Here is a 20,705-nt window from a genome sequence, read left to right as displayed (position 1 = left end):
TAACACAATCAGTATCAAAAACTAAAGGCTTAAATGGGTAACACTATGCAAAAACCAGTGATTGTGGTGCCTCATAAAAACCAACTGGGAAACCGTTCCTAGAGAATCATCTAAAACTAATACATATGGATTTTAATGGTTGCTATGCATCACATCCGCTCTGTGTTCCTAAATAAAGGCCCATGTTGTGGAAAATGCTATTCGTGTACCAATGCTGGTTTTGATTATTTCTTTTAAAAAAAAAAAAAAATGTTAAAAGAAAATTTTTTTTCTCTACTGGCTCGCAAATTACCGTATTTTTCGCTCCATAAGACGCATTTTTTCCCCCCCAAAAAAGGGGGGAAAAATGTCAGTGCGTCTTATGGAGCGAATGTAAAGCGGCCGGTCCGGTATTTCTGCCCGCCACCATGTCAGAATATCGGGCTGGCCGCTTAGCTTTTCTCTCCTGCAGGACCTCACCTGTTCCTCGCTCCATTGCTGCAGTCTTCCTGCGGCGGCTTCTGTGACAGCCGGGTGCCCACTGCGCATGCATGAGAAGCGCTGCGCTTTGTGAATGGTCCGGTGTCTTCTGGGACACATGACAGATCCCAGAAGGCTCCGGGCCATTCACAAAGCGCAGCGCTTCTCGCGCATACGCAGTTGGCACCCAGCTGTCATAGAAGCCGCCGCGGGAAGAAGGAAGGACAACTCCGCGGAAGTGGGAGCGGGTACCTGTCAAATTCAGGTACCCGTTCCCCCACCCTCCCCAAAGGTCCGCAGTCTCTGGTAATCTCCTTTACTGTCTGCAGTCTCTGGTCATCCCCTGTACCGTGTCTGCAGTCTCTGATCATCCCCTGTACCGTGTCCGCAGTCTCTGGTCATCTCCTGTACCGTGTCCGCAGTCTCTGGTCATCTCCTGTACCGTGTCCGCAGTCTCTGGTCATCTCCTGTACCGTGTCCGCAGTCTCTGGTCATCTCCTGTACCGTGTCCGCAGTCTCTGGTCATCTCCTGTACCGTGTCCGCAGTCTCTGGTCATCTCCTGTACCGTGTCCGCAGTCTCTGGTCATCTCCTGTACCGTGTCCGCAGTCTCTGGTCATCTCCTGTACCGTGTCCGCAGTCTCTGGTCATCTCCTGTACCGTGTCCTCAGTCTCTGGTCATCCCCTGTACCGTGTCCGCAGTCTCTGGTCATCTCCTGTACCGTGTCCGCAGTCTCTGGTCATCTCCTGTACCGTGTCCGCAGTCTCTGGTCATCTCCTGTACCGTGTCCGCAGTCTCTGGTCATCTCCTGTACCGTGTCCGCAGTCTCTGGTCATCTCCTGTACCGTGTCCGCAGTCTCTGGTCATCTCCTGTACCGTGTCCGCAGTCTCTGGTCATCTCCTGTACCGTGTCCGCAGTCTCTGGTCATCTCCTGTACCGTGTCCGCAGTCTCTGGTAATTTCCTGTACTATGTCCGCAGTCTCTGGTCATCCCCTGTACTGTGTTCGCAGTCTTTGATCATCTCCTGTACTGTGTCTGCAGTCCATTGGTTCAGAATATTTTTTTTCTTGTTTCTCTCCTCTAAAACCTAGGTGCGTCTTATGGTCAGGTGCGTCTTATGGAGCGAAAAATACGGTACTTTTTTCCCATTTAAAAATGTTGGCAGAATAAGTTATCCTACATCAGCAAATAGCCATCTTTAATTGTAAATGCATATGGATTCTCAAACATTTTAACAAACAAAAATGCAATGTAAAAATCAGAAGCGGGATAGTTTCAAAGAAGTTACGGAATTAAGTTGCATACATTTTACGGCTTCATTTCTCAAACCCTGGTGAGTAACAGGCATGAAATGCTAGATAGATAGAGGTTTAATGGCAGACTGACACATAGGAAAAATCAGTGAATCGTTGTAGAGCATGGAAGTAGTTCTGATGCCTCATAAGACTCTCCTGATGGAATGAGCTAAACGGTACAAGGCTTTCTAGTATATTCTGGATGCTTGTGCCATAGAGTCATACCTGCTAGCATAATGTTCAATTCGTGAGTGAGTGTCATCGTGTGATAGCTGGGGAGATGAGGCAGGGCTGTGGAAAGAAGAATTTAAAACACAATTCAATCTTCACATTAAGAAAGGTGATTGAGGTTCATTGTGTCATACTATACACAATCCATTTGGTAAGGACCATAGATTGCTATGTCATAACGTGACTGAACTGGATATTTATGTGTTCAGTAAAGATTCTGCCATCAGGTTTCAATGAATGCACCAGAGATGGCTGCTTCTATAAAGTTAACAAGTATTAATTCAAGTGAATTCCACATCCAGATAGAATACAGAAAGTTGGAAGTATTGGTTTATTCTTAGTTTGTAATATAAAAAGTTTCAATAATATTGAGCTTTTTTTCTTAAAAAAAAAAAAATTGTAAACTGTTTATTGTATGTAAAGCCATAAAACACCTTTAATGCATCTCAGCTTCAATCTTTTTCTATTGCCGCTAATATAATTACACTTCCAATTACAATGTATGCAAATGTGAAAATACACAAATGTGAAAACAGGACTTTGCTTTCTAAAATGCTTGTATATATAAAACTGTAACAGTTGTGTTCAACACACAATCATTATTACTGGAAAAGGACACACTAAAGTATTCTGTCAAAATGGATGTAGTGAAGGTGTTATGCATAGCTACTAGAAGCCTGACTTGCTTAAAAGAGGGAACAGGCATTATCTGGTTGATATGACCAACGCAGATGCATTTCACCGCCTCTTTTTGCAGACTGCACCCTAATCCCTCATATCGACAGTAGGTATTACTGATCACAGTACAAGGACTGAATTCATTTTATCAATACTGGCATGGTCATAACACATAACAGATATGCAATTCATCAAATGCCCCTGTAAGTACATCTAATAGCTTTACTTAAAGAGTATCTAAATACAAAAATAAAATTATTATTTATCCCAGCCTACCAGTCCTTAGATGTGGTGGCTGCAAAATTTTTCTTTTTTCAGTTCCTTTTCCACCTAATGATCCTACCAATAACACATTTTCTGTTATTGGGTAACAATACTCTTTGCTTGTATTATACCTATGGAGGAACAGCATTATCACAATAGGCTGCTTTCCTGATTTGCGCAGACCTGCTCCTCTACTTAACATAAATGAGAGCGAGGTTTGTATTTAACATAGCTGGAAAAGCTGATGACACTACTTGAGATTTAAGCTCAGAAAACAGGAAGTTAGAAGGGCTCAAGTGTTTTGCTAAACTTCCAAAAAACACCCCTTGCCTAAAAAACAAACAAAAAAAAACTAAAACGCAGCAACCACATCTGGTAAGCTATGATATATTTTCTTCCGTTTATATATACTTTAAAAGTGTTGTTAGAACTAAATTACTTTGTGTTGAAGTGGTTGTAAAACCCTTACATATACCCAATGAAATGACTAGACACAGATGATACACATAGATGAACCAATCCTCCCACATAAATTATGCCTGTTTATCTGAAGACCCCTTTTCTCTACAGTCATTCAAAGTGTACCATTTACACAGCATTTCTGAGCTTCAGGAGGTAGGGGGTGAGGACATCACACACTGCACAGCACAGAGAGGAAAGCTGAGATTAATCTGAAACCTGAGTGAAAGGAATGGACATGCCCTTCCCTCTCCTCCCTCCATAGTCTCATAGAAAAATATGCGCAGCGGAGGCTCTCAATTGCATGCTTTGTGCTTGGGGGACCTCTGCAGGGATTTTTGTTGGTGTTGGCATTAATGTTTAGAAGTGAGTGATTCGCAGTGAATGCACATAGCGCAAGGACAGAGCAGCCAGAAATTAATAGGTGCTTAGGATTGAGGCAAGCACATATTATAGAAGGATATGTTTTGTTCATTTTTCAATTCAGAGTTTTACAACCACTTTAACCAAGGAAGGAGCTGCAGATAACTCATCTTCTGTCTTTTTAGCATTTCTCAATTAAGGTTTATCCATAGGTTGCTAGGGGTTACTTGACCTGTGGCTGATTGACTTCCCACCTGACCGTGCCTGCATAGTTCCAGTTCCAAAGCCATTTGGCAGAGCCAGCAGCATGACATCAGTGATCTTTTAAAGTTACTGTAAAGATGACATTCTTACCACTGACCACCAGACGGGCATTTTCCCAATGACAAATCAATGGAAAAATCTTACCAAGGGTTCCCTGAGACCTGAAAATTATATCAAGGGTTCCTCTAGGGTAAAAAAATGTGAGAAAGGCTGATTCAAACAATTTTAAAAGATTAAAAAAATAAGATTTAAAACTAGGAAAGTGGTGGAGAGAACAGTGTTGTACATTATGCGATACTACTTAATAATTTTATACTTTCAATAAAGAATACCACACAAAACTCAGTTATAAGTAGCAAAGCAGCATTCAACTATACAGTTTTTCTATCCAAGGGTGCAAGTTGAAGGGTGCAGCATCTGCTGTCCTGCTCACTGCCAGTGCTGAAGTGTTGTCCCTATATCCCATTAAAATGTTTCGTCCCTATATCCCATTAAAATGTTTTGGCCAGTAGACAGGATTTCAAAAATATGCTCCCAGTTTGACTACTGCAACCCTGCTACTCACAAAAGCACAACCCTATACCCTATTAGAAATGTGTGCAATCACCAATTGAATTATCATTTCCGCTTCCCATATTATATAAAATAAGGAAAATCATGGTATGATCATGTCAGTGGACTCAAGTGTGGAAGTGAAGCAACTAGTCAGTGTGGAAGTGATGCAGCTACTTTTTCAGAATGAGAGGTCAGTAATGGCAGGTTCCATTCTTCTTCTAAGAAAGGTTTGCTCTGAGTATTAACAGTGGCAAGCTTAAGTGAGCAGATGTTGACCTCAAATTTCCTTGCAATGTGATTGGATGTTTGAAGTGCACAACTGATTAACTTCACAGTCAATAAATCAGTCCCCAAGCAAAAGTTGTAGATGTCTATTATGTTAAAGGTACACCTAGGATGATTTGAGCATTGACATATACTGGGAGTAAAAAAATTATGTCTCGTATATGCATTATTTGAAGTTGGCTTTCACAAACAAATTAAAAAATCCTGAAGTCTTTCTTACAGGGGAAACGTTAAAAATGAAAAAATAAAGCCTCTTACTTAGTACATCATGTATTAGAATTCTTATCTTTTTGTTCCAGCTTTAAAACAAATTAGAGCAGTATGTGAATGTGCAATTTGGCATTTTTGTCTTTAATTTCCACCAATGAAATGTGGTTTCCTTCATATCCAGTTTCATATTACGACAAAAACAGTTGACAAGATTGTTACCTTTGTAAAAATTTACATAAAATTGAATTCTTATGTCAATCTTTTTGGCACTTCACCAATTCATCAACAATGAACACCACATAATGAGTGCAAGTAACAGAAATGACCCTGTCGTTCCAAGAATCATGAATACACTAGCACACCTGTATCTGCACTGGGGTCAAAGTATACTTTCACTCCTAAAATACAAAATGAGGGTACAAAATCTAAATTGTGATGTTTTAAACTATAGATCCAGACTTAAATCTTAAAAAGAAATACTCAAAAACATCAGTAACATAAATGAGGTTTAAAACACAATTCAAATCTCTTCCATCTGACAGAATTTCATTACCAAAAGAACTTGAGAAGTAGTTATCCTAACATTGTTAATGTAAGGTTTGTTAGAAGCTCATGCAAGATTGCATATTTACATACACTCCTGTTTGTACTGTATGAGTTTGAAAGGAATATAATTATATATTACACACAGACACACACCATGTAACATGCATTATTCTACATTGTTAAACATTTAACAAAATACATTAGCTCTTTATATACCCAGAGGTAACAAGCAACTTTACAAATGCAATCTCTTCCACCTTTTCTCTTTCTTTGGCTGTGCTTTCAATAATGTCATCAGAGGCCTAAACTACAGTAAACACCATTTTGTTTACTAAAAGTGCAGACAAGGACTAGGAATATGTAATGCATTTAGTTCCAGCAGCTATAAAAGATGATTTCTTTACTATACTACCCACAGGTAATCACTGTAAAACTCAAACTGGTAGAAGCAGACAGCCCTTTTATAAGTTTAGCAAAGGTCTGCATATTTTCCTATTACAAGTGAAATCCAAAGAAATAAAATAAAAATGAATACACCAATTTTGCAAAAAGTGCATTTATTTTTCTAGAATTGAGCCTGCAAAGCAGTGCATTCATGATTAGTGGACTGCAGATGAAATACAGTTGTGACCAAAATTATTCAACCCCCACTGAAATTGAGTGTTTTGGCCAGTTTGACATTGCTTTTGATCATTCAGTCATCTTGCTTACATTTACATTAAAGAGGCACTTGTAGGTCAGACAAATATAACATAACAGTTATAATGAAATAACCACAAATGTCTTTTCTGTGCTCACAGCATTATCAGTTTTATTCAACCCCCAAGTGACATTCAATCTTAGTACTTAGTACAGCATCCTTTTACAGTTATAACAGCTTTTAAACGTGAAGCATAGCTTGACACAAGTGTCTTGCAGCGATCTACGGGTATCTTCGCCCATTCTTCATGGGCAAAGGCCTCCAGTTCAGTCACATTCTTAGGCTTGCGCACTGCAACTGCTTTCTTTAAGTCCCACCAGAGGTTCTCAATCGGATTTAAGTCTGGTGACTGCGATGGCCACTCCAAAATGTTCCAGCCTTTCCTCTGCAACCATGCTCTAGTGGACTTGGAGGTATGCTTGGGATCATTGTCCTGTTGAAAGGTCCAACGTCTCCCAAGCCTCAGGTGTGTGACGGACTGCATCACGTTTCCATCCAATATCTCCTGGTACTGAAGAGAATTCATGGTACCTTGCACACGCTGAAGCTTCCCTGTACCTGCAGAAGCAAAACAGCCCCAAAGCATGATTGACCCTCCACCATGCTTCACAGTAGGCAAGGTGTTCTTTTCATCATAGGCCTTGTTCTTCCTCCTCCAAACATAGCGTTGATCCATGGGCCCAAACAGTTCTAATTTTGTTTCATCAGTCCACAGAACACTATCCCACAACTTTTGTGGTTTGTCCACATGGCTTTTGGCATACTGCAGTCGACTCTTCTTATTCTTTGGAGACAGCAAGGGGGTACGCCTGGGAGTTCTGGCACGGAGGCCTTCATTACGCAGTGTGCGTCTTATTGTCTGGGCTGAAACTTCTGTACCCACATCTGACAAATCTTTTCTCAGTTCCTCAGCAGTCACACGGGGACTTCTCTCCACTCTACGCTTCAGGTAGCGCACAGCAGTCGAAGTCAGCATCTTCTTTCTGCCACGACCAGGTAGCGTTTCAACAGTGCCCTTTGCCTTGAATTTGCGAATGATGCTTCCTAAGGTGTCTCTTGGTATGTTTAACATCTTTGCAATCTTCTTATAGCCATTGCCCTTCCTGTGAAGAGAAATCACCTCTTCTCTTGTCTTCCTGGACCATTCTCTTGCCTTCACCATGTTTGTAACCACACCAGTAAATGTCTAGAAGGAGCTGAGTATCACAGTCATTTTAAAGCTGCCTAATTGGTGCTTATTATGCTTGATTGCTGCTCGGTGACATCCACAGGTGTTTTCAATACCTGATGGAAAGCACCTGTATGAACCTCTGTTCTTCAGAGTGGTAGTCTTTAAGGGGTTGAATAATTGTGGCAATGAAGAAACCACATAAGAACCATTTACTACTGTATTACATAAACAATTGATGTCATTTTAGTTGCATTTGGGTAGTTACAACGTCCTTGTAGGATTTGATTCTGAATACAATTCCAAATGTACACTATAGTCCCTAAACCCCTTTACAGCATTGGGGGTTGAATAATTTTGGTCACAACTGTACTTTGGCTCCTGCAGACCCTTCTTCCTTCGCCCTTCAACTACAGAGATAAAGTATTAATGAACAACAAGTGCAGTGACGTCACTTCACTTGTGCTTCATTGATAACTGCAAGTCCCTCTGCCAACTGCCTGTGGATGAATAATGTGATTGTCCAGGTGGAGTCAAGCACAGCTTTGCTGATTTCAAATTTGCTAGGATGCGGCAGGGAGAAAAACCCTCTAATCCTGTAAAGGGGATTTGGGGGGCAGCGAATGCTAACCATGGTTCAGGCTATACCCTAACCATAGGTGTAACATGAAACCTGATCAGAATTATGGAGTTATATATACAAATTACAGATACACATTTAGAAGAACATTTGATGTCATCCATATTTTCAGTTATGAGCTAGAGACACTAAGATACTACCTGAAATTAAAGAGAGATACCAAGTTATATTTTCAATGTTATGCAAAAGATTGATATCAGGATTAGACCCCGGTACCCTTGGATAGTACAAGGTCAGTGGAAGAGCCTTAGAAGGATGCAGGATCAAGCCACAGGGAGTGGTGTGAAGATCAGCATTTTTGCATATGGTTCAAAGAATTGTGCTCAGGAGCCTTGTAGGAAAAAGTTCTTAAAGACACCCTAGGATATTAATGTTCAGGGTGTAAATAAAAGACCAATAAAAGAACAGTAGTGATTATTTCAGCAATGCAAGGACTACATTGATGTGTGAATAGAAAAGGAGTATAACCCATCATGTTGCATTTGCCAATAAAAGGTATAAAATCTCTCATACAAGAGATATAGTGGCAAGTCTACAGGAGGCCAGGCAGAAGCATAGTAAATTCAGTATTTAGAAAGATGTTTTTAAGGGCATGATGGGAGATACAACCCTAAAAATAGATAGGGGTCCCTCTACGATTTGGAAAGCCCTTGTAACTTTTACTGAAAAGGGAGAGAGAGGATTATCTTTTGTGATTATAAATCAGCAAGAAGGTGTAGGGATACCGTCTACTCTTTGTGAAGCAGCAAGTAGGAATGGATGACAGAAAGGAACAGAGAAAACAATACAGACTCTTTGTGTACCTCTCCGAAAAAGAGTTCTAAGCTGGAAATATCATTAGATGCTTCTCCATCTCCAAGTGCAGAGGAGAACCTACCATGAAAAGGTGGACCTGCAGTAGATGATTATGCCTGACAGATTGTACTTGCAAGGCAGAGATGTACAAATCAAACGAGGAGTGGTAACATGGTTTGTAGAGTAGGAACCTCCTCCTTCCCTTGATAACTACCTCATTATATTCCTCAAGGGACTTTCTAAAGAGGATTTCAAAAGGACAAGTGCAAAAGGCCCACTGAACAGGCAGGGTCAGCCAACCAAGCTCTAAGTTGTAAAATTCTGTGCATGTGCATAGTATGTAGATCTGAGGAATTGCATTCCCCGTCGCATTTACTCAGAATATTGGACAAGAGCTACATTACTGCAGAAAGAGTTCTCCAGTTCAGGTTACCATAGTCTGGTCAAGAGATAAAGCGGCAAAAGCTGGCTGCAGGACTGAACTTGCCATATCAAAGGATGACTTGAAAAGAGAATCTAAGCACCTATCAACTGAATCCCTAAATGAGAGAATACCCTCAGTAGAAATAGTAGATTAATATAGTTCAAGAGTGTCTGGGTCCACATTGTGTAGTTAATTTCTTTTTGATTTATTATTCTGTAGGGTACAAGGCAGCAAAAATGATACTATACAGAGCACAAGTGGCCTGATCAAGAATAGGGAAAAGCTTTCTAGGAACTGCTTTTTTGTGCCTACAGGAGTATGCAGAGGCTGAGCAAAGCTAGGTGTTTCTAACCAAATACCAGTAGGCATGCTTAAATCAATTAGGCTATCGTAGTCAGTATGTGGCGAGAAGGAGAATTACTTTAGGGAAATGTTGGTGAAAACTCTTCAGCACCCTTCACTAAGACGTTCAAGTCCCCTTTGCCTTCTGCAAATGTACGTGTGCTAGGCAATTCAAGATGTAACCCAGAGATCTCCTAGATTGTAAGCTCTAATGAGCAGGGCCCTCTGTTTCCTCTTGTACCAAATTGTATTGTAACTGTAATGTCTACCTTCATTTTGTAAAGCGCTGTGCAAACTGTTAGCGCAATATAAATCCTGTATAATAACATTATAATAATCAGGGTGAGGAGAGTCTTTGAGATTATGGCTTTTGGCACCCACTGTTTCCAGAAGTGATAGCCTCTAGAGTTGATCAGACATAGTGGAAGGAAAATTCTGCTTTACTCAGGAGGCATGTTGTGTGTCTATGAGGGAACACTAATCAGGGAAGTGGGGGGTGGAGTAGTGTCAGTTAATGATCTTATTCTAGAGACTGCAGCAGAAGTTCTGCTATGTGTCCCATGTACTCTTGCTCCAAAGTGCCTGTAAACCACCATTGTTAAATAAGGATCTTCCTCTGCTGGGTACTCATGAAATGGATGCAGGCTGAGGGGGTTTAGTGTGTTTGATATAAATGAATCACAATAACCCAGGTGCAAAATATGTTCCTGTGGCTGTCTCTCTGACGTTTCAGGCAACAGGTGAAACCGCACACGATCAGCTTGCAGCATCAAGTGAAAGATGGCAAATGGAAATGCATAATTAAGTCTGATAGGTACTATGTTACTATCCAGAGAGAAACATGCTCAATATTTGTTAGGGAAAACACTCAAACGTGTAAATTGCCTCAAAACCTATGCTGTCAAAAATGCTTATGCACTTAGCACCGTTTTGCTTCTTGTAGGATAAAAGGATATCATGTAGTGTGTGCTGCAAGTAATAATCCATCAAGACATGTATAGCACGGGATAGATATCCAAAATGTACAGGGAAATGCTATCTTCTCTTGTCCACATTGCTGGTCTGGTCCAGGCTTTGACCATTACAGTGGGCATACTCCCCACCCACCCCGGAAGGGGTCTTCAGGTTCTGGATGCCAAAAGGATGGAGCTTGACCCAGGATCTGTATAGAACCCTGTAGCTAACTCACTTGTTGCACCACGTACAAAGTAGAATGCTAAAAGCAAGATTCAGTGCCTGAAGCAAACATAGCAGGCCATTCCCGAGTTTGCGGGGTCCGTGTATGGTTCCTAAGATGTAACCGATGCAGGAACTTCTAGTGAGCCCAACAACAATAAGCAATCAGATCTTCAGAGACATCAGTTGAAAGAAGAAAAACTGGTGAAAATTAGTAAAAAATCTCCAACAGGAGAAGTGGTTCATCACATAAGGACACAACCATAGGTTATATGGATATACTAAAGGGTGGTTCTCAGCAAAGCTTTTGCTGATGTCCAAACACCTTAAGGTAGATTAACCTATGGTCCAAGAATCTATTCCTGTGCCCTGTACTATACAATTAAACTAATAACTTTTTCCTCAGAGATTTAAAAAATTCCCAATTGCAAGGATTGATATTTTATTAAAAAAAAAAACAGAAAATGGGGCCCTGACTTGTGGTTTCTTACCAAGATGTATACTTTTTACCATTCCTAATAATTTTACAGTTAATAGTTCTCTATACTAATGACCTTTTTAAAATTGCATGCTCAGATCAACCAAAAATCCCCCATGTAATCCGCTAGGTGGCTAGAATTTGGAGAACACATTGTGAGAAAGCAATTGGGTGAATTGACACTACTGATAAGTTTTGATAATTTCTCCAACTTAGCATTCAGATCCCTGGACATTATGCCTGCAATTATACAAATTTTAAAATGTCACCAAATAATTACACTCCAATATGCGACTGCAGCGGGACGTAAACCAAAGACCTCTTTCATAAAATTTTCATAAACTCTCCATATATAATATTCCTGGCCCTGCATGAACCACAATTGCAACTACTTGGGTGCTCTGTGAGGGTAAGCAGATGTAGGTGTGAACAAGTAGTGGCATTTACAGCATGCTTGACAGCAAGTACAATAGCCTGCTTGTTAGCATTATACTGGAAATTGTACAAACATGTCACAATGCATTTGAAACTGGACAGGTTTAAGAACAAAACGCTTAGTTTATGTATTCATAAAAAAAAAGGTAAATTAATTTTTATATTTTTAACTACAGTATTGAAACAGTAGAGGGAAGGTAAGTACTCTGAGGCAGCAAGAACTCTACTGAGGCTATGGATCTCTTGAAAATAATTCCAATTCCCTTGCAATCAATAAAAATAGTTTGTGCGTAATTGTCTATGTATATATGCAAGTACAGGTGTACCTTGGTTTACAAAACTCCTCGGTTAACGGAATTTTCAGTTTACAAATAAAAATCTATTGAAAATAATGCCTTGGTTTAGGAATTCTTTATACATTTTTTCACAATATGAAGCGTATGTTGGTTTTTAAATGCAATTGCCGGCTTTTTTTTTCTTCACTATAGCTCACAGAATTAGCGGTCACTTTCCCCGGAATTAAAGGGAGCTTTGTTTCATTTAGGAAACTAAAAGGAAACATTGTTTCTTTTAACTTGGGGAAATAAACTAAAAAGAAACTTTCTCTTTTAGCAGGGGGGGGAAGTGACAGCTGAATCTCTCTGAGCTATAGTGAGGAAAAAAACAAACAAACCAGTAATTACATTTAAAAACCGGCACCATAATAAATAGTAAAAAAAAAAACACGGCGTGGGGTTCCCCCTCCCATCCATAACAAGCCCTTCAGGTCTGGTATGGATTTTGAGGGGAACTCCCACGCCAAAATGTAAAAAAATAAAACAAAAATAAAAATGGCGTCGTGGGTGCCCCCCCCCCCCAAAATCCATACAAGAAAGGGGGGAGAAGGAGCGAGCCCCCCTCCTGAATCATACCAGGCCACATGCCCTCAACATGGAGGGGTGCCTTGGGACAGGGGGACAAGGGTCTCTTTCCCCAAAACCCTGGTTGGTGGTTGTGGCGGTCTGCGGTCAGGGGGCTTCTAGGAATCTGGAAGCCCCCTTTAACAAGGGTGACCCCATATACCGCCCCCTCCCCCATGTGAATGAGTATGGGGAGCATGGTCCCGATACTCATTCACAAAATCAAAAAGTGTAGTGTGAAAAAAGACTGGACACGGTCTCTGACAAATCCTTTATTAAAAGCAAAAACTAAAACAATGTCCCCCGCAGTAGATCCAACGTCAATCACGATGCCCACCGCCGACCCGAAAAAAAAAAAAAGGCTCTGCTTCCGACGATGGCTTCTGCCATCCTGCTCCAGTGGTTTAACAATTCTTAAATAGGTAAGGGGCGGGGCCACCCAGGGACATCACGTTTGTGATGTCACATGGGGCGAGGTCACTCCTGTCGGTGGCGGGCATCGTCAGGTGTGGTTTGTTCCTTGGCCTTCATGATGCGGTTTGTTCACTAATGTTCTCTAACAAACCTTTGAGGGCTTCATAGAACAGCTGTATTTATATTGAGATTAAATTATATGCAGGTGGACGCTATTTACTAATTAGGTGACTTCTGAAGGCAATTGATTCCACTAGATTTTAGTTAGGGGTATCAGAGTAAAGGGGGTGGAATACAAATGCACGCAACACTTTTTAGATATTTGTAAAAAATTTTGAAAACCATTTATTTTCCTTCCACTTTACAAATATGTGTCACTTTGTGTTGGTCTACCACATAAATCCCAATAAAATACATTTATGTTTTTGGTTGTAACAAGACAAAATGTGGAAAATTTAAAAGGGGTACGAATATTGTTTCAAGGCAGTGTGTGCGTGTGTATTTTATTTATCATCTCACAGAAGAGAGTACACCCCTCACATTTTTGGAAATATTTTATTATATCTTTTCATGTGACAACACTGAAGAAATGACACTTTGCTACAATGTAAAGCAGCGAGTGTACAGCTTGTATAACAGTGTAAATTTGCTGTCCTCTCAAAATAACTCAACACACAGCCATTAATGTCTAAACCGCTGGCAACAAAAGTGAGTACACCCCTAAGTGAAAATGTCCAAACTGGACCCAAAGGGGTTTATTTACTAAAGCTGGAGAGTGCAAAATCAGACTCACTTCTGCATAGAAACCAATCCGCTTCCAGGTTTCATTGCCAAAGCTTCATTGAACAAGCTGAGGTTAGAAGCTGATTGGTTTCTATGCAGAAGGGAGTCTGATTTTGGACTCTCCAGCTTTAGTAAATAAACCCCATAGTGTCAATATTTTGTGTGGCCACCATTATTTACCAGCACTGCCTTAACCCTCTTGAGCATGGAATTCACCAGAGCTTCACAGGTTGCCACTGGAGTCCTCTTTCACTCCTCCATGACGATATCACGGAACTGGTGGATGTTAGAGACCTTGTGCTCCTCCACCTTCCATTTGAGGATGCCTCACAGATGCTCAATAGGGTTTAGGTCTGAAGACATGCTTGGCCAGTCCTTCACCTTTACCCTCAGCTTCTTTAGCAAGACAGTGGTCATGTGGCCCATTCTCTGAAGGGAAGGGATCATGCTCTGCTTCAGTATGTCAGAGTACATGTCGCATTCATGTTTCCCTCAATGAACTGTAGTTCCACAGTGCTGGCAGCACTCATGCAGCCCCAGACCATGGCACTCCCACCACCATGCTTGACTGTAGGCAGGACACACTTGTCTTTGTACTCACCTGGTTGCCACCACACACGCTTGACAACATCTGAACCAAATCAGTTTATCTTGGTGTCATCAGACCACAGGACATGGTTCCAGTAATCCATTTCCTTAGTCTGCTTGTCTTCAGCAAACTGTTTGCAGGCTTTCTTGTGCATCATCTTTAGAAGAGGCTTCCTTCTGGGACGACAGCCATGCAGACCAATTTGATGCAGTGTGCGGCATATAGTCTGAGCACGGACAGGCTGACTCCCCACCCCTTCAACCTCTGCAGCAATGCCGGCAGCGCTCATATGTCTATTTCCCAAAGACAACCTCTGGATATGACACTGAGCACGTGCACTCAACTTCTTTGGTCGACCATGGCGAGGCCTGTTCTGAGTGGAACCTGTCCTGTAAAACGCTGTATGGTCTTGGCCACCATGCTGCAGCTCAGTTTCAAGGTCTTGGCAGTCTTCTTATAGCCTAGGTCATCTTTATGCAGAGCAACAATTCTTTTTTTCAGATCCTCAGAGAGTTCATTGCCATGAGGTGCCATGTTGAACTTCCAATGAACAGTATGAGAGAGAGAGCGATAACACCAAATTTAACACACCTGCTCCCCATTCACACCTGAGACCTTGTAACACTAACGAGTCACATGACAACTGGGAGGGAAAATGGCTAATTGGGCCCAATTTGGACATTTTCACTCAGGGGTGTACTCACTTTTGTTGCCAGCTGTTTAGACATTAATGGCTGAATGTTGAGTTATTTTGAGGGGACAGCAAATTTACACTGTTATACAAGCTGTACACTCGCTACTTTACATTGTAGCAAAGATATAAAATATTTACGAAAATGAATGTGAGGGGTGAACTCACTTCTGTGAGATACTGTATATGTGTATATGTGTGTATATATATATATATATATAATTTTTTTTGTATTGTCTTTTTTTAACTGCGCATTTAGCCATTTACCTGGAGTTCAACTTTAACATGTTACATTACCACGAGTATGTGGAGTGAGTGTCTACCACATGACTGAAATATGGGGCAGTGCACATTTTTCAGCCAGCTTCACTTATTTGTGTAACTGGTTCTTCATTGTGGAAATCTATTGTGACCTATGTTTAGTACATATGATTCTCAGAAGGTTATCCCCAATCAGGTGCTAAACGGTTAAATAAGCACAAGTATTGCAAACAGTATCTTGATAAATGCAATTATAGTATTGTTTCACTTGATCAAAACACTAAATTCCTGTAAGATGAATTTTATTTTCATTTTCTTTTGTAAATGATGTACTCAAGTGATGTAAAAACTAAAGCTTTCAATGACAGAGTTAGATTATATGCCGTTTGAAATGTTGCCTCTGCTGTAAATTTGGGAACTTCTAGGTAAGCATCTTTCTTACGAGTTCAACAGCCACTGACTTTTAGTGCCATCAGATTCATGATGAAAAGCAATAAGGGAAGTCTTTGTCAAGGGTCTACGTTCAGTGTTCCTTTTATACAGTTCTGTTGTGCTAGTATGTTAACATTTCACCTGTTTAATGCTAGACTTAAACTTTAAAGTTAGGGGGGGGCAAAAAAAATGAACTCATGGATAAAATAAAAAAATGGATTAAACAGCACACATGAAGATGACAGCAACAGCAGTAGCGCAAAAATAAAAAGTACTCACGCAGAATCTACTGGCCAGAAGTTGATCAGAGTAACAGGACTGAAAGACAAAAATGGGGAGGTGAAGAGAAAGTAGAGCATAGAACTGAAAAGTGGAATGAGCTTTATGACATTAACATGAATGCAAATCAAAGCAGCCAATGAAGAAAATTATACATACAAATATAATTAAAGCTCAGAAATACAAGCTGAAATAGTGGGTTCAGTAAACAGTATAAATCACAATAAGAGAACACAAATCCAATGCATTTTTGTTTGAATGCTCGATAATAAAATTAGACACCTTTATAATCAAAAGTATCATGCTAGAAATCGATGTGATATGCTAGAATACCAACTGATAATTTTACGGCTTTGTTAGTCTTATAAACTGAAGGAAAATATTCTTGTTGCCTAAAACAACTAATCATGTTTGAACTACCAATTTTCTACTGAACAGTAGAAAATTAAAGTAGGACTGATTGGAGGCAGCAGACAACACTATAGGGTGTATTTATAGGGAAATAGGTAGAGCTATTCGTTCTGTGAAACTTAATGTTCATTCCATGTGATAAATGGCAAAATCAAATGTTAATAAGCTATTTTTTTTTCTAGACAAATGCTCATCATTAATAAAAATAGTGTGATTTAAGAAAACACCACATTATGGCCACTAGATGGAGCCAAAGACCATAGGAAAAAAAATATCTTAATTGTTATTACTATATTTAATAGCTATAATGTGGTATTTTCATTATTCACACTATTCTTATAGGAATGCAAGAAGCTCTGGAGAGAAAATAGCCAAGTAGCAATTGGTCTGGCCAGAATTTGCACAGAACAAATGTACGAAGCCTATACCAAAAGTAATGCAAGAGTGGGCATAACTTTTTTTTAAACTTACTAATGGTAAGTTGCTGCTGCTTGGAATCTATTTACCTGCAATAAAAAAAAGAAGAGATACTATAGAAGAAGAGTTTCTCTAGCTATAAACAATTGTGACATCTGAATGACCTACGTACCGTAAATTATTCAAAACGTTATGACTACTTTTGCATCACGTTCGATACTCCCCTCATACATGCAGTTTTGCAGAATGAATAACTCACTGCTAATTTTTGTCAATACATACACCCCTATGTCAATCATCTGTACCTCAATCTAGGCGGTTTCAAATTAGATGAAAAGGGTGCTGTTCCAATCACCATGGCCATTCAGGGAGCTCGGCTTGGTGTGAAAGTACTATATTATTGACAATGTTTCACTGGATTACTATTTTGGATCTAATAAAAGGTTAACTTTGTTGTTTTGGCAATGACGTGCAGTTTTTGAAGTTTGTTTTACTATAAGAATAAAAATCTTGCATACAGCTAAACGTATGCCTACTACGTTGTTTGCATAAACCTACAGACCATGATAGCAACAGGGCAGATGTCTCCAATCAACCCAAAAACCTGCTACCAACAGGATGTTTCCTAAACTAAACTATTCATGGTAAACATTATGCTACAGGCAGATAAGAGAAATTAACACTTTCTGACCTGCACCTGCTGTGCGATCGGTAACACCAGTTTCTACTTGCCTTTGAAGAGAACTATAAATCTTACTTTTTCAAAGCCCGTAAACCCTACCTAACAATAATAAAACCTAAGCCTTTTCTGCCCAGCTCCAGTGTCCCTTTGGGTAATTATACCTGGTGGTGGTATGGAGTTCCCAGTCATGCGACCACTGTGACTGACTGTCACAGTGGTTACGTGATGAGGAGCCTGTCCCGCCAGCTCAGCCACTGTGTTGTGCTGTCTGCACAGAATCATATGGGCAAATAAAGTCCAACCTCTTCGCCACTACACATATGCATTGTTTAGGCAGCAAGAGGTACATACAAAAGCTTAACGCTTTTATTACAAACAGTATGCAGCATTAGTAAAGGCAGTTTAGTTTAAAGCTAAACTCCAGATATGGTTTTAATCCAGAGGTAAATTGGTCAAGCTGGGACCATAGTATTCAAATTTCATATATGTGGGACTGCCGTGGAAGCACTGATTATTACAGTAGTCGGTGCTACCACTGTGATTGCCGCAATCTTCCGAACTCTGTGCGGAGTGGCTGCGCTTCAGAATAGTGAGCACAAGGTTGCTCAGCATGGCTGCAATTCTTGCATTTTTTCTGGCTGTATGAGGTAGAGATCGTAGAGTCACCTCCCTAACCCAGAGGTAGTAGGATAACGAATACTATAAGTTAATATTGCTATATTGTATTTTATGTTTACCAATTATTAAGAAACGAATTATAAAGAAACACACTTCATTATAGTATTTCTATAAGAGACATCCCAATTTCTATTAGCTTATACATAGTGCCATTGATTCCCAACATTGCATTCTACCTCAGAAGAGTAAATTATTCCATAGTACAACAGTAGATTTCTGTGAAAAAGGGCCTCACAGATTTTGTTACATTTTCTATTATTCCTTTTATGTATTTATTTTTACATGCATTTATTTTTCTAAATTGTACATTTCTGTAGAATATACTACATAAAAGAAGTCTAGGTTCCAAGTAAGACTTAAAGCTGAACTCCAGGAACGCCAGAATAAATTAATATTCTGGCCAATGAAATGTATGCAAGGCACAACGCTTGACGCGCCTGAATGCATTTACAGTGGGGATCGAAAGTTTGGGCACCCCAGCTAAAAATTTGTATTAATGTGCATAAAGAAGCCAAGGAAAGATGGAAAAATCTCCAAAAGGCATCAAATTACAGATTAGACATTCTTATAATATGTCAACAAAAGTTAGATTTTATTTCCATCATTTACACTTTCAAAATAACAGAAAACAAAAAAATGGCGTCTCCAAAAGTTTGGGCACCCTGCAGAGTTAATATCTTGTACTGCCCCCTTTGGCAAGTATCACAGCTTGTAAACGCTTTTTGTAGCTAGTCAAGAGTCTTTCAATTCTTGTTTGAGGTATCTTTGCCCATTCTTCCTTACAAAAGTCTTCCAGTTCTTTGAGATTTCTGGGCTGTCTGTCACGCACTGCTCTTTTAAGGTCTATCCATAGATTTTCAATTATGTTGAGGTCAGGAGATTGTGAAGGCCATGGCAAAACCTTCAGTTTACGCCTCTTGATGTAATCCCCCTTGGATTTCCAGGTGGGTTTAGGATCATTATCCATTTGTAGAAGCCATCCTCTCTTTAACTTCAGCTTTTTCACAGATGGCATCAAGTTACCATCCAAAATTTGCTGAAATTTTATTGAATCCATTTTTCCTTCTACTCGTGAGATGTTCCCTGTGCCACTGGCTGCAACACAACCCCAAAGCATGATTGATCCAACCCCATGCTTAACAGTTGGACAGAGGTTCTTTTCATTAAATTCTGTGCCCCTTCTTCTCCAAACGTACCTTTGCTCATTCCGGCCAAAAAGTTCAACTTTAACCTCATCGGTCCACAGAACTGGTTTCCAAAATGCATCAGGCTTGTCTATATGTTCATTTGCAAAGTTCAAACGATGATTTTTGTGGTGAGGACGTAGAAGAGGTTTTCTTCTGATGACTCTTCCATGAAGACCATATCTGTACAAGTATCTCTTTATAGTGGAATAGTGTACCACAATTCTAGTGTCTGCCAGATCTTTCTGGAGGGATCGTGCAGTCAAACGTGGGTTTTGAATTGTTTTTCTCACAATCCTGCGAGCTGTTCTGTCTGATATTTTTCTCTGTCTTCCAGATCTTGCTTTAACTTCCACTGTTCCTGATGACTGCCATTTCTTAATTACATTCCGAACAGAGGATATTGACATCTGAAAACGCTTTGCTATCTTCTTATAGCCTTCTCCAGCTTTGTGAGCGTCAACTATTTTCAGTTTCAGTTTTCTAGATAACTGCTTAGAAGAACCCATGGTGCTGATTGTTGGGGCAAGGTCATGAGTCTGGGCATTTAAAACCTTTGAGATTGACATCACCTGGTCTTCCCAGACGAAGATTGAGAACAATCCATGACACTGGCAGGTCTCAGCTTGGCCAAGGGGGCAGTGCATGCTATAAATTCTGCAGGGTGCCCAAACTTTTGCAGATGCCATTTTTTTGTTTTCTGTTATTTTGAAAGTGTAAATGATGGAAATAAACTCTAACTTTTGTTGACATATTATAAGAATGTCTAATCTGTAATTTGATGCCATTTGGAGATTTTTCCATCTTTCCTTATCTTCTTTATGCACATTAATACAAATTTTTAGCTGGGGTGCCCAAACTTTCGATCCCCACTGTAAATGCATTTGAATAAACAGATTATTTTTAAAACACATTTTTAACACGGCTTTCTTTTGCTATGAGAAAAACATTTAAAAGAGTTGCAGCATGCATGTAGGCCTTAATGTAGTATTCTGCAAAGTTACAATTTGGACAATTCACAAGGAATAAAAATCCTATTAGGACTGTGCTATAAATTAGTTACTGAGGTAGGCTGCTATGTTAGGAATTAATGGAACTACATGTGAGAAAATAGGCTGCCACCCCCCTTTCTTGATAGAAATGTAATAATCATATTGTCCTGAAGTAGCTGTGGAAAATTCATCAATCCCATTGGTATGCAATCCACGTAAAACAAA

At 39.9% G+C, this 20,705-nt stretch overlaps 1 protein-coding gene across 1 annotated transcript in view; it reads right to left on the bottom strand.

Moving 5' to 3' along the window:
• DMD (dystrophin) overlaps nt 1-20,705 on the bottom strand; it is a 2,676,943-nt gene that overhangs the window by 53,726 nt on the left and 2,602,512 nt on the right. Inside the window, exons 70-71 of the mRNA XM_089653005.1 lie at nt 16,117-16,155; nt 1,981-2,046 (exon numbers count right to left, since the gene is read on the bottom strand). Of these exons, the coding sequence (XP_089509131.1) occupies nt 1,981-2,046; nt 16,117-16,155 (105 nt within the window). The remainder of the gene's footprint in view (nt 1-1,980; nt 2,047-16,116; nt 16,156-20,705) is intronic.

Source organism: Staurois parvus, unplaced genomic scaffold (assembly GCF_062004578.1).
Source record: "Staurois parvus isolate SC_StPar_1 unplaced genomic scaffold, SC_StPar_1.0 ptg000696l, whole genome shotgun sequence".
Lineage (NCBI taxonomy): Eukaryota > Metazoa > Chordata > Amphibia > Anura > Ranidae > Staurois > Staurois parvus.
The sequence above is the reverse complement of the archived record's forward strand: the minus strand, read 5'-3'. Positions and strand labels throughout refer to the sequence as shown.